We start from the raw sequence: 17,500 nt of genomic DNA, 5'->3' as shown, positions 1-17,500 counted from the left end.
TGAAAACGCGAAGTCATTGCCATTCCCAGACAGTGGGCGACTGTTTTAGAGGAAAATAATCTATCCAATAGGAAGTTTGCTGTGTTAGTTTAGCCATGGTTAAAGACTTCAAGTCTTTCCTTCGACTTCTGACACGTAAGCCGAAACGAGGATATAGAGAAGCAACGTTTTGATTAGAAGTAAAAAACAATTCATCCCTTGGCTCAATTTCGGGCAAGTAGAAGTGGACGATAACGAGGCGCTCCAATTGGTACCTTCAGATTAATCCGAATGAAATACCTCAAAAATTTTCATTTGTCAAGAAAAAAAACAAGCCACAGAATTAAGGCCAGAATTTCTTACTACTCTGCGACAAGAGAGAAGGCCAGTTAAAGTGGATGCAAAACACTGTTGTGTTCGGTTAGCCCAAAAATACTTGTCACTGACTAAACGCTGTTCGGTTTTACCAATCTTTTCGGGGCCGTCGACTGATGAATAATATGCCTCTTAGTTGTCCTTCAACTTCTTTTAAAGACCGATCACTGTGTAGTACGAACTCGGACAGGGCCTTGCTCAAACTGAATTTTCCTGGATTGGTTCGGAACCTCCAGTTTACAACTTTGCATATACCTTTTTCCCTGCTTCTCTCCGCAAAAACACTTTATTCAAACCCCTCCCCCATTTTGCCTATGCACCAGCCGGCCTGACTATCTTAAAGATAGTTTAAGAAACTGCAACGGCTTCAGCAACGAAAACGTCTCTTCAAAAATTTCTTTCATGACATTCATTTTGTACAACGCATCCAATAACCGGGCTTGGCACGAACGGTTTTACAGTAAAAATAATGAATGAGAGATTCACTGCTGTATGCTTACGTTTTCGTCAAAACCTTAAACTTGGTCAGGTAACGTTGTTGTTTTGTAGAGTACGGCAAAGAAATGCCATGCGTGTTGCGAGTTCCAATGAAGCTGTTTCGTGAGTCATCAGAGTCAACGTGAATTCATGAAGAGAATTTCGGTAAGGAGTCAGATATGAACGATCTTAAGCCATAAAACCTAATTTTTCCTTCTTTGAATTACTGGAAAATGGCTTTGGAGTTCTTTTTCCACAAAAAAAAAACTTGTTATGTACAAGAAAAATGACAAGAAAATTTCACGTCTACGGCAAACGTAAAAATGCCTACTTTCACGTAGAAGCGGCAACCGGCAAACGCGAAAAATGACGGAAAATCATGATCACGTGATCACTTCCGTTCGCGTTTCACGTAAACGTGATGCTAAATCTCTCTAGGTGCGGTTACACACACCACGGTAAATGCCATTTACCATGGTAAATTATTCCGGAGTGCCTCATACTTGGGTTTTAGTATACTGTGTTAACCAGCGGTCACACGTTACGAAGATTACCGAAGTAAAAAGAGATCTCACCCAATTTATTGGCGGGAAATTCAATCACAACTTCATCAGCATCGTGATTGGGTCTTGTACCTCCATAGGTGGCCCAAGCTCGCGTTACACGCGAGACGTGACTTTGAAAGCGTCACATCAGCGACAACACTGTTCTAGGCAACTTTTTTTGTTTGTTGTTTGAGTTAGTTTCACGACAAAGGAGCAAAGAAGCGAAAAGTTATCAATGAATGAACGAAATAAAGTAAGTTAAATCACCTTGTTTATTTCTTTTTTGTCTTTTCGAGCTTTTTTAAACTGTTTTCGGACGTTGTTCGAGAGGCTGTCGTGATCTTCCTAGGAGGGTCTGAATGGGGGGTCCACTTGTCGGTTGTCGCTTAAAGTTCAGTCGCTTTTGTCGGTAGTCGGTTAAAAGTTTTGATCTTTGTCCGTTGTCGGTAATTAACAATGCACGTTAATTATTAATATGAGTTATAAAATTCACTTAGTTTCAAGACTTTGAACCACATAACGTGTCAATCTAGTAACTTCTAAGATTGCATCATTTGATTGCTCTTAAAAATCGTTAACTCTGGTTTGCTTTTGTGAATAGATCATTTTCACTGTCACGCACGCGCAACAAAAAAATAAAATCGAAACCGTTCAATTTAATAAACCAAAAACTTGGAATGTTGTAGGAGGCACAGTCATAAATCACCTCACCAATTCTCAGGTCTGTGTGGTTTATCATTTTTGAGTTCTTTGTCGAGGTTTTTCACGCAACTTTGAGGGTTGTCCAGTACTCGCAAATAGACTCCGTTGGTGTTAGTGGTGATAAGAAGGGTCTCCATTGATATCAATGGTACGATTGCTATTACTAGAAAATGATGTCATTCCAATGGTTGTACAGGTGATATGCATCTCATTAAGGGGACTTAGATCATTTTTCATGTGGTCTGGCCATGTACAGGGCAATTCCGATGGACCATTGATACCAATGGTATGATTGGTACCACTAGAAAATGATGTCATTCCAATGGTTCTAGTGGTGAATGTGCATCACCTGAATTATTTCTTATGTGATCGGGCTGGGTACAGGGAAATTCCGATGGTCCATTGGTACCAATGGTACGATTGGTACCAATAGAAAATGATGCCATTCCAATAGTTCTACTAGTGAACATGCCTCTCATTAAGGGGACTTAGGTTATTTTCTCATGTGGTCAGGCTGGGTACAAGGCAATTCCGATAGTCTATTGGTACCAATGGTACGATTGGTACCAATAGAAAATGATGTCATTCCAATGGTTCTAGTAATTTTGAAAGAATGCGTAGATGCGATACTCGACCCAATTGTTCGCTTAATTAACTGCTCTTTGTTATCTGGCGAATTTCCATCGTCCTATAAAAATAGCTCTGTCAAACCTATCATCTATACCTATACCTATACCTCAGAAATTGAAGATCTGTTCAGTGCTCATTCGATGGATACTATGATCTAAGCTGATGATACGCAGTTTTACATAGCACTCAAAGACCCTGACAGGTCAGAATCTTTGCAGAGACTTCAATCCTGCATTGACGACATTAGATCTTGGTCTACCTCTAACAAACTGGTTCTCAACGATCGCAAAACGGAGATCATTCATATTATCTCCAGCTTTGCAAGCCAAGCTCCAACACTGCCTCTTGCTGTATGTTGTGGAAACACTACGACCACACCAAAATCGGAGGCTCGAAATCTTGGGCTCACCATAGACAAAAATCTGTTGTTAAAGTCAAATGTCAACAGTGTTTGCAGATCTACATTTTGTGCCTTAACAAATATCGGAAAACTCCGTAAGTTTCTCGACCAGAAAACTGCTGCAACCTTGATAAACGCTTTTGCGATACATGTATCTCGCCTGGATCACTGCAATTCATTACTAACTGGTCTACCTGATTATTAACTACAGAAACTCCAGAAAGGTTTTCAGTAATACTGCTGCACGTATTATCACTAAATCTCGTCCTGATGCTTATATTAAACCTGTCCTTAAATCGCTCCATTGGCTGCCAGCTGAAGCAAGAATACAGTTCAAGATTCTTATCATTGTCTTTAAATAATGGTAATTGAACTGAGTGGAGTGCAATTTGCAATTGGTCTGAAATCATACGTGTGATTTGAAATTACAAGTATGATTTCAGACCAAAATTGCACGACACAAAGTTCAATTAGCACTTAATTACATCCATTTAGAAATCACACAATAATTATTTAATCGCTAAAATACAGGATTTTAGTCAGTGTCAATATTTAATTGATCCAGTTGGGAACGAAAGTTGCAAAATTGGCCACAAAATGGTTTTCTTTGTCTTTCATTTTCCTGCAATTTGATTGGTTACCTTAAACAAGCCTTGAAATCGGATTGGTTGTTTTGTTTTAGTGACCCATTCTCATTGGCCGGGGAAATGGTGCGATTTAGAGCAAAAAATAGTGCGATTTGGGAATAAATCGCACTGCTGAAAGCCAATCAGATTGCAAGAATCACCAGTGATTTCTAAATGGGTGTAATAAAGGATTAAATAACACTGATGCACCAAGCTGCATTAAAGGGATGTTAAAACCTCTTCACAACACGCGAACCTTACGGTCTTCAACTAAAAACCTGCTAAAGATTCCAGAGTCAAGAACAAAAACTTACGGAGACAGGGCCTTTTCTGTTGTAGGCCCTGACCTGTGGGCCTGCCAAACGATATGAGGCATGAGCCTAATTGAACTCTTTTAAATCTAAGTTAAAGACATTTTTGTTTAAACGTTTTTATGACTAATTTACTCTTATTTTCTATAAATAACCCAACCTATTTTTCATTTTATGGTTACATATGTTGACTTTTGAGTTTTAGTTTTATATATTTCCATTCTTACTTTTTATATACATATATATTTGAATTTTTACCATTGTAAAGAGCATCGAGACTTTTTGTATGTGCTGTTTTTTTTTTAAGAATTAAACTATTATTATTATTATTATTATTATTATTATTATTATTATTATTATTATTATTATTATTATTATTATTATTATCTCATGGTCTCACCGTGACTATGAGGCACAAAAATCTCGCGGTAAACAGATTCACAGGCCGATGGAATACACTTTCCTCGGATATTTTCATTTCTGCCTTGTAAAATTGATTTTCTGGCGCCAATTCTGCAGAGATCCACAGTTCTAAGGCATATTTGCCATATTTGATTGACTGGTTGACAAGATACGGACCTCACAACCATATTTAGAGGACAAATGCCAACTAAGGTTATTGTTACCAGTTTGTGGCATTTAGATACGTTTCGTTCACTTAGTCAAAATTGCGGAAAACGATGAATATTCATCGGACGAATCTGCGTACGAAGAGAATCAGAGCATTGACCCTAAACCATAATACATTGCTAAACATAAACGAAAACGTTTTCGTGAACTGGTTTTAAACCGGCGTGGATTTCAACGCATGTTACTACCATGGTTGTCCTGAAAGTGTAGTGGTTATCACGCCCCTCTAGTGAAATTGTTCAAGTGTTGAGGCTGTCTTAAATTTCTCTTAATTCTCTTCCTCAACTCGGGCTGTGAATCCATTTGTGATCCCTCCATGGGGGTTGATACGCTGTTGGCTCAGGGCTCCACTTAACCGTCTATATATATATAGATATATATTTATTTATTTATTACACATAACATGAGAATTAAATTAAATTTGCATTTGGTTGTATTGTTAGTGAGTTTTTGTTTCTAATTTGCGTTCAGAAAACTATTTTAATAAAAATTCTCGTCTTATGTGTATTCATCTCAACCTAATATATATATATATATATATATATATATATATATATATATATATATTATATATAGTTGACGACATAGAAAGTGCTTTGTACGGGGTTTTATTTACTCCTTGTTTGTGTCAAAAACCCTCACTCGCTCTTTGCTCGCTCGTTCGGGTTTTTGACACAAACAACTCGTGAATAAAACCCCGTACGCCGCACTTTCTATGACGTAAACTATAGATAATATATATATATATATATTAGGTTTTGAGATGAATACACCAGGAGTCGATCCCTTATTTCAAGTTTTATCTGCCAGTCCATGTCCACTAAACGAAGCTCATTACAGATAAAAGTACGCAAAGACAAAATGAGGATACAAGCTTTTTTTATTCAAATTGTCATTCCCTTCTCAGTTTTGGCAACATTTCAAAATGAATCGTTACAGCTTCGGCTCAACATAACAGCATCGATCACAAACTATCCTTGTAACTATAGGAAGAAGAAAAAACTAACAAAATGAAAGCCGTTGTCGACGCAGAGTGGGCTTTTCAAATCTTACGGAAGCTCTGCATTAGGTCGTTAGGGAATCCCATGGCGTTTGGAGTGGCATACCACTGCCCTGGATTTAGCCTCTGTTCCAGACCCTGAAAGTTGGGTTTGGCAAAGATGTCAAAGGACTGGTTCTTCGATAACACGATGGCTGAGGAGACACCTTTGCCTGTACCGGATTGGAAATCTGGGTTCACATCTGCGCAATACTCTTCATACCACTACAACAAATGGTGTACAAGCTAGCTTTAAGATCAAAACAAGAACAATTTTTTTATTCCGTGGGATGCTGCAGGCAGCCACGGTAACAATTCAGGTCCATTCCCTTTTCTTTTTTTCGTTCTTCGTAGTCATAAATTAAAAATCCCGAATCCCGCTAGGTGTTTTGTAGCAATCTGAAAAGACTTTCTGACCCGCGCCTTTAATTCGGGCTCTTTCTCCTAAGGAGCGGGAGAGATGTCACAGCGCCGTCAAGGCGTTAAATGAAAAACTATTGAAAGTTGACGATTAAATGAAATAACAATATCTTTCGTGGGCGCCTACCTTTTCAGAGCTCAGACTTGTCGCCAAGAAGTAAATATTTGCTTTTTTTATGGAAGATGGTAATGGAAGTTACAGGACGCTAATAATTTCGCATTTCCCCTTTAGAAAAAGGCGACATTAATTTCGTTGAAGCCAATGTTGAAATATTGTGCAGTCCAATGGATAAGTTAACATCAAATCACAATTTCGGAACTTGTAAAAATTTTCCTCTTGGTCATTGATTCCTTGGGGGACCCGAAGCGGGTTTATTTTAGCACACGTCTTTTTACGCCACAAGGTCGAGGCAGCCACACCGTGGCCCTGTCGTCGAAGTGGACATTTCATCGTCCCGTGTTAGTTTGCTTTTTTTTTACGTGGGATGCCAACAATTCGAGGCCGTTCCTTTTTTTTCTTCTTTTTCGTAGTCACATTGTGCATATCCCGCCGAAAACAAAACCGGGGATCCGGGGGAAATAAAAAGTTTCTACTCATTTATTTTTCTTTCGTTTTCGTAGTCACAAATTGCACTTTTCGATAAATTCTCTATCCCGTGGACTGCCTGACCCGCTGTTTGAACTCGGACCCTCTCGTATCCGGCAATTAGTTAGGGAGCTTACGAAACGAGGACGGCGACGGCAAAGAGGACTTCATTTAAAAATACGAGTTCGCGTTATTCATATCAACACGAAACTATTTCATGCCGTTTCGCTTTAAAAATGTGTAGTAACTGTCGAAGAATTAAACTGGTATGAGTGAGTTGGAAGGGTAGAGAGAGAAGTGAAAATTCATCGTCATGTGCTAACGTCCTCCACAGAACCTTGAAGTTGGTCCCAAGAGAAACAGTGAGTTTTGTTTCCCCGAGACCCTCAATGTTCGCCGAGGCGAAGCCGAGGGAAACATTGAGGTCGAGGGGAAACAAAACTCACTGTTTCCCGAGGAGCCAGTCATTATTATATAATATTAACTGTTTTGTTATACCCTCCAACTCAAAATAGAACAATACACAGATAAAAAATATTTGCTTGACGTCGGCTGTCGTATAGATTTGCCGCCGTTTCAAAAGTGCACGACCTGATCACGTGTGAGTCGAAAGTTCAAGTTGTTGTTGCCCTAGGGCGTCATGAAGTTTTGACCAATGACACGTGACACGTTCTCCTCCAATCAGAAAATGTATTTGAGTTGGGAGGTATAACAATTCACGTTGTCGTTTAGGAGATGACGGCAAAGAAATGTACTAAAATGTAAAACGCACGTGCAGAGCGTGCAGAGCCATTGTTTTTGCTCACAAAACCTATTGTTTTGTAGCGTCGTCGTTGCCGTCGGCGTCGTCGTTTCGTAAGCTCCCTAATTTAAGATCTACGACGGCGACGGTCGACGAAAACGTCACCTCAAAATATAACTTGGTTCTATCATAAGTCTTTCGCGATTATTCAGTCTCGCTCACGTCCTACAATGTGGGCGAAGTATCCTAAAAATAAATTGGTACGAGTAGTTTTAGAGTTAAAATAGAGAATGAAGGATTCTCTGTTGCATGCTTACGTTGTTAGCATTTATTTAAGGAGCAAAAACAAGGTTTTAATTATTCAACAAAATAGTTCTTTACTGTGAGTGTGTTTTGGTAGCAGTGGATAAGAACACTTGAAAACATTATTTGTTCCTGATGAATGCAGACTAATTGGAGCGTGTGCTTAGTAGACATTGCAGTTGATTCTGAAAACTGAAAATAGACCATTTTACAGTTCTGCGCTCAGTTATCAGGTCTTTGAATAAAAGTGAGGCTGGAGTTGACCTTGCTTTGATACAAATCTCACTGATTTTCTTATGTGACGAGCCAAAAGAGGCTCATGCAAGTCCATTTAGTAGTAGTGTTATAGACCAAATTGCTCCATTTTCCATACCAGATATCAGACCTGAGACTAGGGTCTGATCCCTTTTATATAGACCTCTGTTTATATCACATACAAGATCTCAGTTAACCTGAGCATGAAATGATACGGTTCGTTGGTATAATCATATATTGATGTATAAATTGACTAATCTCACGGGAAAACCAGTCAAAGTAAAGTTATTTTATATCGTCTGACTTTTAAGTGATCGTTTACTGAAATTTCCAGATTATTTATGAGAAAAATAGCAAAACTGGTAATTTTGAAGCGACAATTCTAGACCCGGGAGCACAAAACATGTCCAATTTTAGCTCTAAAAACCATCCAAATCCTATTTCTTACCTTTTGACGGAAACGTCTCAAAACAATATCTTTGAAGCAGCTTATACCCTATAAATTTAACGTAATTTAGTCCCACCGGGAGCAAGGGATGTAGGTACGTAAGTTTTAGTTATCTTTTCGACCTTGAGTGGTCGTAAAGCGGAAAAAAAAGAGACAAAAGGGTTTCTCAGATTCAAGAGCAATATTAGCGCCAGCCATTAACAAATTGACTGCTCATTCATACCTTATTTTTTCCACCATAAAAAGCGTGTGTAAACAAGATGATTCCTTCTGTCTGATCCCTCACCAGGTACATGGAACCATTGACGCTTTTAATGTCTTCACTTGCTCCAGGGTTTAAGATCTTATGATCGCCTGAGTTGCCCCCGGATTCCTTGTTATTGAAGTTGGCGTGCTTGTAGAAGATCCAGGTTCCTGCTGTAACAACGGCTCTCTCGAAATTGAAGTCAGTTTTCAGATTCTCTTCTGAATTCGTAAACTCCTGATGCGCACCGCTTGCGATGTACAAGTTGACAGACATTGTGTATCCGGCAAAGCTGCAATAGATGGGAAAAAGAAGAAAAAACCTTTCTTGCAGATGCGTTTACTGCAAGGCTGCAAAAGCGTTTCGTTTAGCATTTGTTGTTAGGTCGCATTTTGCACGGACGAGGCTTTGAAATCAGTTAAATCTCAGCCAACTCAGGTATATTGGCGCGAAACAAGCGTTCGCAAAACGGTAAATTTGTGCATTTGTAGAATACAATTTTACAGATCAATTATTCCTCATTAGTTTAACAGGCCTGAGGGAAATGGCTGCATTCTTCAAAGGGTGTCACTAATTATTTCCAAGATTTAAGGCTAAAAGGTTTTTTCTCACATTTTTTAACTATAGGCCACTTCATGATTCCCAGCTTGTTGAGCAAATTTCCCTTCCTTTTGCTTGCCATGCGTTGTATACAAAAAGACAACCTATTTTTGACGTTTTTGACACTATTCGTTGTATCACCTCCTTTATGACATTTTTTTTGGACCAGAACTGCGCATGTCTTCAGCTCGATGGAAACAGACGGATACGTTCTGTCTGTTTTGATAATTATAACCTCAGAACAGAATCGGATAAATATCTTAAAAATTAGTGGTTTTTGCGCTTTTTGAAAAAAAAACTAGCAGGTATCATCACTGGCAACGCAAGCTCATAATTCGAATGCTTAGTCAACGTAACGATTTGTAGGGTTTATGTGGGAAACATGAAATGCCGAAAAAAATCTGCTAATCCTGGTTTACAGCCAGGAAAATAAATCATATAAACTTACTTTTACTACACCTTGTGTCGCTGTGTGTGGGTACTGGCCATCCCGAAAGCATTTGCTACTATGGCCACTACGCACTTTTCCACTTTTTCTCACTCATGTATAATTAGTCTTTTTTCTTCTTTGTTTTAATTGTTATGTCCATCCATGATTATGTATTTTCTGAAATAGTGCATAATAATAATAATAATAATAATAATAAATCTTACGTCGATTTAAGGCGTTCTGGGCTAGTTTTGAAATTTCCTCTTACCTCTCATTAAAAGAAGACAAGGATCTTCTCTTTTTTCTTTTTCTTTCTTGAAGGATCTTGAAGTTCTCTTCTTTTAATGAAAGATACTAAAAGCAAAATTCAAAACTAGCCCAGAACGCCTCAAATCAACGCAAGGACACAACGTGCAGTAAAGGTAAATTATATTTATTTTCGTCGAGGTAAAATAGAATTAGCCGATTTTGTTTTGGTATCTCATGTTTCCCATGTAAACCCTAATCTATAGTTTTAGCCAAGCCTAAAAGCGGAGCTGCCGGGTTATTTATTCTTACTGGCTGTATGGTTAGTGAAAATAAATGGTTTTGGAATTGTCCGCGTTTTGCTATTTCTGGGTACTGCTTAATTAAATGATTTTCTACGTTTCTGCTATAGAAAGATTCATTGCCTAACTAGTGAATAACAAAGGTAACTTTCACTCGAAAAACCGATATCGCATGAATCACCGCGAAGCGATGAGTGCAATATCGGTTTTTCAATCGCACGAGTTTTAAAATCCTCATAGGGTTAGACACATTGTGCTCGTAAATTTGACCATTATGCTTTTTAGCTTCAACTCAAAAATAATACCATTATGCCGAAGATTATGCTCGTGTCAGACCATTATGTTCGTGCGATGTTGGCTGAAGTTTCGCCCTTGAATCCACGGTACCACCCAAACGAGTCCCCAAAGCTTAAAACGCAACATTTTAATATTTTTGGTTTACTCTCAAAGGCGACGAAAAACAACGCGGTGTGTCTAAAATGTGTAAAGCATGTTAATACAAGTGTTGTATGTCAGCAATTTTGTCTATGTTTATCTCTTGTTGCATTGAAGCATTAATGAACAAGTCTTGAAGCGCAAGGACTTGCAAATGTCCAAACGGGACTTACCATGGTGTGATTGTTGTCAGGATGACTGCCAAGCCTGATGGACCTGGCATAATGCTGTACCCAGGCCTCTAAACCAGTAACCAAGCCTTAGAAAGAGCTGAATAATCAGACAGGAGGCAAATTCGATATTTTTTCTTACATTTCACTGAAAATAGGGAAAATATTAGTTTTGTAGCATTATGCTAAAATTATGCTATAAACTTGGCCATTATGCCGGCATTATGCTCGATGCTCTGACTATGCCATTATGCCCAAAATTATGCCGGCATAATCTATCTAACCCTAAATCCTCAGCAAGCAAATGGAAAGGAAAAAGCCATTTCAGAGTCAACTGTCAAAAGCCAGCGAATAGGAATCACGCTAAAATTAGAAATCACAGACGTACTAGCTCGTGACAGATCGTTTGGAAACTGTGTCAGTTCAAGGTCAAAAAAGGGTTTTATTGATGTACTTTATTCCACTTTGTCTCTGAGAACGAGATCATTCACATTTTGATTTTTTCTCATTGAAACACGCCAGCTTGGCTTGAAACAAGAATCCGCAAAATACGGCAAACAAAATCTCTAATAAATAACCTGTACGTGCCTTAAACAAACTTCTGAAAAGACAAGCTAGTTATATTTCTGTAGCCAAAACGCGGGGCCAGTATCGGGGTCGGGGTCGGGGTCGGGGCCGGGTGGGTTGTCTTTATTTTTCCCTTTTTTTTTTTTTTTTTTTGTTTCAATTTTTGTCGTTATTCTCCTGTACTGTTGTTTTCGAATGACCGGCATCTGTCTTTCATTTATGGTGGAAATTAGTCAAAAAAATTACTAAATAGGACTTTGTTTTTTTGTGTGTTGTAAAATCGAAGTTGGTTTTTGAGAGCATCTGACCTCGTCTTTCGGAAAATCGGAATTTTTTTTTTCGAAATTAAGGGCCTGATTACATGGTGAGTTTCAGCCCGGGCTTGAACTTTTTTTGCGATTACATGCTCAATTTCAGCCCGGGCGCAAAACGCAAATTTTTCATGAAGAAATTTACTGAGAAGCGAAAACACAATCGATGGGCATGCTCACGTTTCTTTTTCAGCCCGGGCTGAAAAATGATAGCGATTACATGGATTTTTCAGCCCGTTTTCCCGAGCTGAAAATCTTAGCCCGCTTTCAGAAACCGGGCTAGGATTCTCATTCTGAAACATTCTGAAACTCAATGCGATTACGCGTTTATAACGTAAGGGCAAAATTTTCTTGTCACTGTCGAGGCACATCGAAAAATAGTTAAGCAAAAGGAGTAAAAAAACACCTGTTCACTCGCATTTTAGAGCAAAACCAACAAACAAAATCAGCTATTCCTTAAGCCCAAAAGAGTACAGATGATTGTTATTTGATTCCAGTTGAAAATAGAAATTAGAGTTTCGTTCCTGAACAAAGGAAAAAGCGATTAAACCACGTTTTTTTTAAATACGCATCAACTTGAAACAACGCATCCGTAAAAATAACAAACAGTTTAGTGTCCAAGAAGTGAATTTGTGGAGTAACTTCTTCCACCAAGTTTGAGCTATTACTGGTATACTGTTTTGCCGTCCTCGTTCTCTTCCTCTCTCCTTTCGTTAGGTCGTCCAGGCATCATGCAACCTTTTCACATCTTCTAAAGACAAGCTTATGAATTGCAATACAGAGAAAAACGTAGCTCTAAACAAATTGTAAAAAAACACTCAGCTTTAAGTTTATATCCCTCCGATACATGACTTGAATAACTGCGTAGCCACTAGTGTGGACCACGGCTATCATGATATGTCAAACTGGATTGAGACCGGCGAAAAATGCAGAACCGTTTTCCACCTGAACACGAAAAGCGTTGACTGTTAAGAGTTTTAGTTGACGTAGTACGGCCTTGTAGCCGCGTCGAGCCACTAAAAGCGCGCGAAAAATGAAGCCTCGTTTATGTTTAGGTGAGGTAACGTGGCTTGAGCCTGCGATCCAATAGAAAACCAATACCTCGTTTAAAAAAAATGACCTCGATGGGCTCTAAAATTGAGCCAGCGATATGGTCACGGGATACTGGTCAGAGGATACCTTGTTTTGACAGGTGTCAATTGATCCACTCGTCAATTGACCCTAACATGGCAGTCCAATACACCATATTCATAAATGGCGGATGCACGGTCGAAGTCTGGACCGAGTACATGATAACGAGGCAAGTGAGGCGAGGTTTTGAGCTCGTTGTTGTAAGTAAATACAAGTGTGTCGCTGTATCTAGCTTATCAGCCGCTTAAATGGCTTCAAACACAAACAGACATTGTTGTGTTCCGCTTTGTAACCAAAGAGGCTCCGTCGGACCGAACAATGAACATGTGAGCTTTTATAACTTTCCAGAAGAAGAGGGATTGAGAAAGGTTTGGATTCACGCTATCCGCAGAGATGTGGGGAGATTTTTTCATATAACCAAAACAACAAAGTGTTTTCCTTGCATTTTAAAGAAGATGAAGGACGGGTATCAGTGAAGAGCAATGCGTTTCCTCGCCAATTTACATGGAAAAGAAGTTCTCCCAGAAAGCGACGGCACACCTGTGGAATTAAAAGAAATTTGCCACAGAAACTCCCCCTGCCAACACACAGACCGTGGAAATTGGGCTCCCCGTTTGGTTTAAACACCTATTCAAGTACTGAACTCAGTGAAGGTACCGGTTCCTCGGTAAAAGTTACCGAACAATGTTTATCGAAGTTCGAGGAGCTGAATCCCACAGTGATTAATCTTAAGGAAGCCTTAAAACATGTCAGGATCCTCGAGTTTTATTGTGCCTCACTTCAAAACAATGTCTCAGAGTTAATGGACAAATTCGAAGTTCTCCAATCTACCGTATTCTATCTTGAAAGATTTAGTCAGTCAGATGACCAAATCTTTTTTTTGCACTGCTTTTCCCAATTATAGAACTTGTTTTGGCAAATTTCGACTTTCTGGACCCCGGAACTACAGGGGAGAACATAAGATACTGGCTGCCAAGTGATCATTCTGTTGCTCCACAACATTACGATCAACCACCAGGGGTCAAAGCAAAACGGGAAGAACAAAGATCTCTTAAACCAATAGTAGAGTTCTTCCTTGTAATGTGTCGCTAGAGACAAGGATTTATAGAGACTCATTTAGCTCGTTTGTTTAATTTGTCTCAATCAACGGTGAGCAGAATTTGTATAAATTGGATTAATTTTATGTACCTTCGGTTTGGTTTGATAAATATATATATGGCCATCAAGAGATGTAACTGATAAAACAATGCCTGAAATTTTAAGGTTGCATATCTCAGCACAAGAGTAATACTTGATGCACAGAGGTGCAATGTGAAATGCTCAGTAGCTTGCTTTTAAATTGTGAGCTCTTCAGCTCGTAGAAAAATCACACCACTTTAAATGTACTACTGGGCATTTCAACTTCAGGTTCCATTACATTTATCTGTTAATTGTACACCGGAAGCATATCCGTCAGGGAGATTGGGGAACGATCCAGAATTCTTGACTTGCCATTTGACGATTGAGATTCAGTAATGGCAGACAAAGGTTTTACCATCAGTGAGGTATTACCGTTGGGTGTCTCTCTTAACATTCCACCATTGCTTGGAAGCTCAAAGCAATTGTCACCTGAGGAAGTAGTAAAAACCCAGGAAGTTGCCCGACTTAGAATACATAAATAAACAAAACCTCTCGCATATAGGATACTGTAACCCCATTGAAGTTCTTTGGAATTGTTAATCAAATGGGGGCTATTTGTGCTTTCCTTTGTAATCTTCAAGACCCAATCATATCAGAGTAGTGATAAAGAAGAACAATGTTATTGTGAAACTGGATCTTGGTATTACAATCGAAATTCAGCTTATTTTTATTTCTTAATGGTGAAAACAGTTAAGAGGCCTTTTTCGATATATTAAAATTCAGCTTGAAAGAGAAGTGCTGAGGACAAAGACAAAGGAAAGTGGATGATATGCAAATATTTTTCACATTCATTCCAAGGTGTTTCTATTGTTTTCGTCGTCACTGCCTCACTATCAAGCTAAATATTTAATATTTCGAAAATGTCCAATTACCGATCACAGAGCAATTTTTATTTATTACTCTGCTGCCAAGTGTTTGTACGGGTGTAATTGATTTCGTGAATGCTAATCATCTAAGGAGAGACTGAGTGGAATGAGTCAATTTTCTTTTAGTGCAATGACTTGATGTATTTATTAGTATCAAAGCAGTTCTCGATTGCAAGTGGAGTAACAAATTACAGTGGAAGGGCATGGTGGTGCAAATTCTGCTGTAACATACCCAATGAAGTGTGCAAAGAAATATGAGTGCAGTTTCCGCATTAGCTCCAACCAGTAATCTATATCGAGTCTTATCCTTTCAATGGACATTCCTTTCTTGGGGTAACCAACAAGATCGCACCACTGTGCACCTGTGCAACCCATTTGTCCTTGTACTTGGGTATAATAGGGATACCCTCCTATAAGATTGCACATGTTCCAATCCTTTCACAAAGAACTGGGGATCAACACACGCTTCAAGAGGGGTAACATGAAACTTTGTTTCAGGGCACTTGACTTCCAGTAATCCAAATGGGTCCTCACAATTTGGATCTACGACCGTCCCATCAGGGGAACATCCAAGCACTGGACAATTTGCACACACAACAAACCACTGCACAGGTGTCTTTTTACTGTGCATATAATTCAGATAGTTTTCAATGGTCACGGGCTCGTACGTAATGCCATAAGAAGTATGTCGTGATTGAAATATCTTGGAGTGCATAATGTCCTTTGCAAATTTTTCATAGTTCCTCTGTCTATGAGAGATGAGGTGGAACTGAAATGCAGTAAAACGAAACTTCCGGTCATTTTTCCATTTCTCTGAATTTATTTGGATCAACTATGTTATTGCCTCTCCCAGGTTGAATGTAATCGTCGATGCTGTTGGATTTGGAAGGAAAAGTACAGGATTATTCAGTAAAATGAACCAAATAAAACGGGCGAGCGATTGTATAATGACTTTTCTAATCGCACTGCTTTATTTACCATTTTAGCAGTTATGCTTTAATTTTTACTCTTTTACACCTGTTCCCGCGGCATTTCAGCCAAAATTTCAGGGCATCGTTATTGAGTTCTGATGGCTTTCATCCACCAAATTAAGAATCCGGAATGTCATCTTCCGTCAAGCAAAGATCCATAAAGCCACAAACTTGTATATACTTACTACAACGAGCTCAAAACAAGGAAAAGATTTCAATCCGAGCGAAAACGTCAACGATCGCGTGGATATTTACAGAACGCGCCTCACTTGCCTCGTTGTCATGTACTCGTTCCAGACTATGACCTCGCGTCTGTCAGTTATGAATGTGGTGTATATCAAATATGTATGCTGTAAACTAGTGTGATACTGGTCACATTGGCATACATCATACCTAAAACCATAATTTCTAGAATCGATGGGTTGCCATATTTTCTTAACTATAGCGCTCGCAGCGCGCGGAGCTCCGCTTCAAATCGTTGCGTTGACGGAGCATTCGAATTATGACTTTGGGTCACCTGTGATCATACGTGCCAGTCTGTTTTTCCAAAGAGAGCTAAAGCGTCTAATTTTTAAGTTTATAATAACATACATAAAAAAATTACTCGAGAGCAGCGCAGTTCAAGTGTAACACAGTGCAAAAAGTGTAATACACCATCAAGGGCGCGCCCTGGATGGCGCAATGTCTGGCGCCTTTTTTCCCTGATTGCGTGATACGCGTGTGTTTTTTTTGCTTAATTAACCATCTCGAATTTTTTCATGTATATTATTAATAAGTAATAACATAATTTTTCTCGTGCAATTTGGAATAAATAAGCACTTGTGAATTTTTTCAAAGACGACCAAAATTGCACGAGCCCGTAGGGCTCATGCTTATCTATTCCAAATTGCACTCGAAATCATGTGATTACCCATACTAATCCGATTCGGTCCAGAGTTATCACCACAGACAAAAACACTAACAGATTAGAACGTATCATCCTCTTTCCTGGAAATTATATAAAAAATATTGGTTTGAAGCCTGGCATTTCACAAATCATCCTAAACTGAGAACAGTTAAGTATAGGTAATCAGATAATTTCGAGTTCAATTTGGAATAAATAAGCGCGACTAAATTTTTTCGAAGACCACCAAAATTTGTAGTCTTTGAAAAAACTTACAAGTGCTTATTTATTCCACATTGCACGAGAAAAATCATGTGGTTACTTACTAATAATATACATGAAAAAATTCGACATGGTTAAGCAGAAGAAACGCACTACTATCACACAATCAGGGAAAAAAGGCGCCATAAATTATGCCATCCAGGGCGCCCGCTTGATTTGAAAGACTGCGTCTCGCGTTTGCTTAACTGTCTCGAATTCTCCAAACTCCCCCTCGTGTTTAGATGAGGCTATGGAAACATGGAAAACGTCCTCTATTGCTTAAGTGTAACAAGCAATTTGCACAGACATTCAGAAGGAACAAAGACTCTGGGTACGATGATCAGACCGCGCATCCTAATTCATCCATTTGCGAATAACTACAATTCCATGCGCCTTTGATTTTGTCGCGACCACAATTCCTTCTGTTTCGAAGAAA

The 17,500-nt window shown here is 38.9% G+C and overlaps 1 protein-coding gene across 7 annotated transcripts in view; it reads right to left on the bottom strand.

Moving 5' to 3' along the window:
- Positions 1 to 5,537: 5,537 nt before the first annotated feature.
- The window catches only part of LOC138029319 (uncharacterized), a 26,461-nt gene continuing 14,498 nt past the window's right edge, over positions 5,538 to 17,500 (bottom strand). For 3 of the 7 annotated variants that reach the window (XM_068877052.1, XM_068877088.1, XM_068877099.1), the window contains 2 exons: positions 8,692 to 9,004; positions 5,538 to 5,939 (listed from right to left, as the gene is read on the bottom strand). In XM_068877052.1, the coding sequence (XP_068733153.1) occupies positions 5,718 to 5,939; positions 8,692 to 9,004 (535 nt within the window). In that variant the 3' untranslated portion in view covers positions 5,538 to 5,717. Of the gene's footprint in view, positions 5,940 to 8,691; positions 9,005 to 10,898; positions 10,996 to 17,500 lie in introns of all 7 variants that reach the window. The other 4 variants (XM_068877068.1, XM_068877075.1, XM_068877060.1 and 1 more) reach the window with 2 other exon arrangements.

This window comes from Montipora capricornis, chromosome 2 (assembly GCF_036669925.1).
Source record: "Montipora capricornis isolate CH-2021 chromosome 2, ASM3666992v2, whole genome shotgun sequence".
Taxonomy (NCBI): domain Eukaryota; kingdom Metazoa; phylum Cnidaria; class Anthozoa; order Scleractinia; family Acroporidae; genus Montipora; species Montipora capricornis.
This window is presented reverse-complemented; position numbering and strand designations above follow the sequence as displayed.